We start from the raw sequence: 5,095 nt of genomic DNA, 5'->3' as shown, positions 1-5,095 counted from the left end.
GTGCGTTTCAAGTGCATAGTATAAGCCCGTGTACCGATGATTAGATGGCATCCACACTGTCCAAGCTACGACACAGACATACCGCTAGGTTGCACGCGGCCCCGAAACCAAGCCGAAATCAAGAAGCGCTACAGCACCCTGCACAAACCTTCTACACGGATCAAACCACTGCGCATGCTACGTAGGAAGACCGCTAGATGGCTCACCGGCCCTATGCCCCATCTAAACCACAAAGCTCGACCACACTCTGCCTCAAGAAAACTGGCAGGGTGTACATGATTCCGTACACCGATGAGTCCAAGCTACCGGTACAACACACGCACGCACAAACCAATCTCTAAATTGCACGCCACCCCCATATGCAATACCTCAGCCAAAGAGCCCGACCAAAACCTGCCCCAAGAAAACACGAGGTTAATTCTAGTAATTCATTTTAAACGTCACGAGTACTAGTACTTGATAAGCAGCCCCAGGAGACGTCGGCCGCTCAACACGGTCAGTGATTGGCAAACACCATATGCTGGATGCTGCAGCTTTGGCTAATACTCGGGCTAATACTGCTTAATTCGCTATGACGCTCTTCTCGTCTTGGCTGCGAATGCCGAGTGCAAACAAAGCCTGTTCGAGCACATCGTGAAACTACATCAGGCTGGCTGTGGCGCTTCCTTGACAAGCTCGATGCGGCGGACAAGGATGCAGAGCTTCTCGGCGTCGTTTGGAAGTGATTCTTTGCAGTCGGGGTCCCTGCACACAGCGTCCGCCATGGCGTTCAGCGTCTCGCAGACCTGGCACACGACGGCAGCGTCGCTCGCCCCGCCCTTGGACTGCACCACCTCCACGCGCTTGAGCAAAATCTTGAGCTTTGCGGTCGCCCCCGGCAAGGGCGTCCTGCAATGCCCGCAGTGCGTGTCGATGATGCTATTGAGAAAATTGCAAACTTGGCACACGAGGCGCGTGCTCACGGTGCCACTCGTCGACCAGGTAGCCTGTGACGAGGGTTCGTGCTGGGGATTCAGAGCCTCGGTCGTACCCCGGAGCTGTAGTAACGTTAGCTGCTCATTTGAGAGCACTGTGACACGACGCTGTTGGGCTGAGGTGTTGTGGAAGTGACTGTTTGCGCACGAGGCACTTCTCGGAAAGCAAAGAACCACGACTGTCTGTGGGAACGCCCTTCGGCCAGGTAACGATGGGCCACCTTGTAGCGGCGCTGGTACGTCTCCTGGGAATCATGCACTCTGGACCCAGAAGTGCTCGTTGGGGACATGGTGGATTCAAATATGACGTCCTTGGTCGGCTGCAAATTTAGGGAAACTTTGCGGTCTCGTCGAATTCAGAAATTTAGGTTAGAAAAACGGCATGCAAGGATGGAATATCACCAAGTAATTCCCGCGGCGAGTCAACGAGGAGGAGTTGATGCGTGATGCTTGTGTATGAGCTCACCTGATGTAGCTCCACAAGCACCATGTAGCCAAGTTGGCTGTGTCGTTGCAGTTGTGGCCACTCGGACAAAGGTTAAAGTCACAATAAAAACGCGTTATTCAGGTGACTGTGTGGCTTCGTCTGCAAATGATGGAAGCAATAGCTGTTGGCACGCACCATCCAGCAACAGCACTATACTTGAAGCAATGTGGTTTCAACGCGCGTGGATATTCGTCCGCCGCGTACCACCAGTCTGATCTGCATCGGCCTCCGTGCCACCGGTGGGTTAAACGCGTATTACCTACAAGGTTAAATCCAACGAGATTTTTTCAAGTGCCATGGCCGACGAGGATGGAGCGACGGTCAAGATCCTCGTGAGCACCGACAATCACCTCGGTTACTGCGAGCATGACGGCGTCCGCGGCAAAGACTCGTTCCGCGCCTTCGAGGAGATGCTGGCCATCGGCGTCAAGGCCAAGGTCGACTTTGTGCTCCTCGCCGGCGACCTCTTCCACCACAACAAGCCCAGCCGCGCGACCATGTACCGGACCATGTCGCTCCTGCGCCACTACTGCCTCGGTGCGCAGCGTCGCAGCTGCCTTCAAGGAGCTCATAGGCTCAACGTAGGCGACGGCAACATCAACTTTCAGATCCTCTCGGACCAGAGCTTGAACTTTCCCAACTTTGGCGTCGCCAACTACGAGGACCCGAACGTGAACGTGCGCCTCCCGATCTTTAGTATCCACGGCAACCACGATGATCCGACGGGCGAGGCTGGCCGTTCGCTCGCGGCCCTCGACCTGCTCTCTGCGGCCAACCTCGTCAGCAACTCGCTGCTGCAACGCCAAGGTGTTGACGCTGTGTATGTAGGTCAACTACTTTGGCAAGTCGGACCGCGTCGACGAGATCGAAGTGTTTCCGATTCTGCTCGAGAAGGGCGCGACCAAGATCGCGATCTACGGCCTCGGCAACATGCGCGACGAGCGTCTCCATCGCATGTTTGCCAAGGGCCAAGTGCGCTTCCGGCGGCCCGAGGAGTCGCCGGACGCATGGTTCTCCATCTTTGTCGTGCACCAGAACCGCGACAATCGCGGTCGCGGCGCCAAGAACTGCCTCCCAGAGAGCTTCATTCCCGAGTTCATCGACTTTGTCATTTGGGGCCACGAACACGAGTGCCTCATCGAGCTCGAAGAGAGCGCGAAGGGCAACTTCTTCATCACGCAGCCCGGGTCCAGCGTCGCGACGTCGCTCATCGAAGGCGAGGCCAAGCCCAAGCAGGTACGATGCTGCCTCGTCCGCTTGCTTGCCATGACGCGAGGCAGGTGGGCATTCTTGAAATCCGAGGCAGCGACTTTCGCCTCCGTGCCGAGCCCCTCAAGACGGTCCGGCCCTTCAAAATTGGCGACGTAGCCTTTCGCGACATCGATGGCCTCGACCCAAACGACCCCAAGGTCGCCGAGAAGATGCACTCGATCCTTACGTCGCGGGTACTATTGCGCCGACGTGGGTCGAATGCTAGCCATGGAGTAGGTGCAAGAGCTCTTGGACGAGGCCAACGCCGAGCTTGCTGCGGTGCACGCCGACCCGATGGAGATTCTCGTTCGGCTGCGTGTCGAGCACACGGGTGCGTGGCCGAGATGACGTTCAGTAGGATTCGACGCCTGGGTAGGCTTTCCCGTGATCAACAACCAGCGCTTTGGCGGTCAGTTTGTCGGGCGCGTCGCGAACCCCGGCGACATTCTCCTCTTCACCCGCAACAAGGGCGAGAGAAAAGACAAAGCGAGCAAGGACGAGAAGGCCAGCAAAGGCGGGCTCTTGGCGCCGATTCGGCCGCCGCCGCCCAACGACGCGGTCGTGCGCGTGGAGCAGATCTTGGCGGCGCAGCTCGACCAGAGCGAGCTCAAGCTCGACATCTTTCCCGAAGTCAACATGGCCCACGCGCTCGAAGAGTATGTGTTCAAGAACGTCCCGTCGGCCTTCACCGAGTTTGTCGACTCGGTCCTCGACGAGACGCAGCAGGCGCTTAAGCAGAGCAAAGGCACGGTCACCAAGGCCGAGATCCAAGCGCTCGTCGAGAAGAACGTGGATCGCATGCGCGCCAGTCTCTCGGTACACACTACTCTTTGTCATGGAGGATTGAGATGCCGTGGTAGGTCCCGACCCAGGCCGACGTGACATCGACCATGCTCGAGCAACTCCTCTCGCAGCCCCACACGACGTCGGCGCCGCCGGAAGATGGCGATGGCTTGTCGGACGATGACGACGAGTACGTGGCCTCCCCGCCACCGAAAAAACGAGCCCCCGCCGTCCGTCGTCCGCGTGCGTCCAAGCCAACGAGCGATGACGACGTGGCCTCCCCACCCGCCAAGAAGACCAAGCCGCCCGCCGCCCGCAAGCCTAGAGCTGCCTCGGCGCGCGTGACGAGTCAGCCTGACAATGACGACGATGACGACGATGACGTGGTGATGTCGTCGCCACCCAAGAGCGCGAAAGCACCTGCTGCTCGAAAGACGCGCGCGCCAGCCGCCTCGCGCAAGGCGCCGCTCAAGGGTCAGTCGACCTTGTCCGAGTGGACGACGAGCCAGAGCAAACCGACGCCCGAGGCAATTTCTTTGGACGACAGCGACGATGACGTTGGGACAACGACGCAGGCGACGCAGCTGCCGTCACAGCGCCGGAAACTCCCGCTTTCGTTTGGCTCGTTCACGCAGGATGACGTGCCGGCGTCAGCGCCTCGAAGTGGCGTCACGAAAGGCTGGGGCGCCGTGCGCAAGTAGTCGTTGGAATAAATGACTCTGCATTGCGATTACAAGGGCGGCTTCTTCTTGCTGCTGTGTTTGGCGTCGGCCGCCATGCGCAGATGCGGGCACGACGACTTGATGAACTGCCGGAATGACTTCTCGCTCGGGACGCGCGTCGGGTGCGGACCGAGGTGCGCGAGGTACTCGGCGTGCAGCTTCTCGTACGTCATGGTCGACGGGAGCACGTACACCGTGTCGGTCCGGTACTGCACGTGCACGACGCCGTCGTCGTCTTTCGTGCGCGACTTGCGGCGGACCGAGAGCGGGGCGCCGATGTTCGTGGCCGTCGCCGTGAGCCACTCCCGCAGCGCGTCGTAGTCGATGGCTTTGGCGTTTTGGTTGAAGAGGTTGCCGTGCTTCTTGGGCACGATCGAAGTCGAGACCTGCTTCCGGAGCTTGTTGAGCGACCCGTTCGAGATCTCAAAGCACGCTTCAAACGCTTGCTTGCACACGGCGCCGAGGTACGGCATGACATACGCATACCGGGCGCGGACGCCCTTGGAGCGGGACTTGCGCTTCCGCCCCATCGAGATGGAGATCGAGAGCGACGTGAGGATGCAGGCGTGGCGTAGCTCCTTGGACATCTCGTCGAGCGAGCTAATGAAGAGGTCCATCTCTTCCGTGCGGCCAAAGATGCAGCGCTTGGCGCAGCACGCGTAGTTGACGAGCTGCACGACCTTGGTGTTCTGGGTCACGTACTCGTCGTCGCTCTTGGGCTCGTCCTCGAGGCCGCTACCAGCGCTCGACGACTCGCTCGACGAGACGTCGTCGCCAGCCACGTAATCCGAGTCGGACGACGGGTCGCCGTCGAGGGCCGCGGCCAGGAACGACGTCGTTGCCATCGCAGCCTGGAATTGCAAGCATTGTGCGATTGG

General features: G+C 59.4%; 3 protein-coding genes across 3 annotated transcripts; 1 reads left to right on the top strand and 2 right to left on the bottom strand.

The window, feature by feature from the left end:
- Window positions 1-644: 644 nt before the first annotated feature.
- Window positions 645-1,464, bottom strand: SDRG_14724 (hypothetical protein; the record flags this gene model as incomplete). The annotated part of the gene is made up of 2 exons (XM_008620876.1): window positions 645-986; window positions 1,441-1,464. 2 exons carry the CDS (start codon window positions 1,462-1,464, stop codon window positions 645-647), a joined length of 366 nt encoding a protein of 121 aa, XP_008619098.1.
- A 293-nt stretch (window positions 1,465-1,757) lies between these two features.
- On the top strand, window positions 1,758-4,196 carry SDRG_14723 (hypothetical protein; the record flags this gene model as incomplete). The annotated part of the gene is made up of 7 exons (XM_008620875.1): window positions 1,758-1,998; window positions 2,047-2,240; window positions 2,290-2,697; window positions 2,742-2,906; window positions 2,950-3,043; window positions 3,089-3,528; window positions 3,573-4,196. The coding sequence occupies 7 exons, from the start codon at window positions 1,758-1,760 to the stop codon at window positions 4,194-4,196; spliced, it is 2,166 nt and encodes a 721-aa protein (XP_008619097.1).
- Window positions 4,197-4,199: 3 nt separating this feature from the next.
- Window positions 4,200-5,095, bottom strand: SDRG_14722 (hypothetical protein). Its single transcript, XM_008620874.1, has one exon. It carries the CDS (start codon window positions 5,060-5,062, stop codon window positions 4,226-4,228), a length of 837 nt encoding a protein of 278 aa, XP_008619096.1. The 5' UTR covers window positions 5,063-5,095; the 3' UTR covers window positions 4,200-4,225.

The sequence above is a fragment of the Saprolegnia diclina genome (genome assembly GCF_000281045.1).
Source record: "Saprolegnia diclina VS20 unplaced genomic scaffold supercont1.76, whole genome shotgun sequence".
Taxonomy (NCBI): Eukaryota; Oomycota; class Saprolegniomycetes; order Saprolegniales; family Saprolegniaceae; genus Saprolegnia; species Saprolegnia diclina.
This window is presented reverse-complemented; position numbering and strand designations above follow the sequence as displayed.

Bases quoted from the DNA above. Each gene is read 5' to 3' on its own strand.
- SDRG_14722 (XM_008620874.1), bottom strand. From the start codon at position 5,062: ATGGCAACGACGTCGTTCCTGGCCGCGGCCCTCGACGGCGACCCGTCG.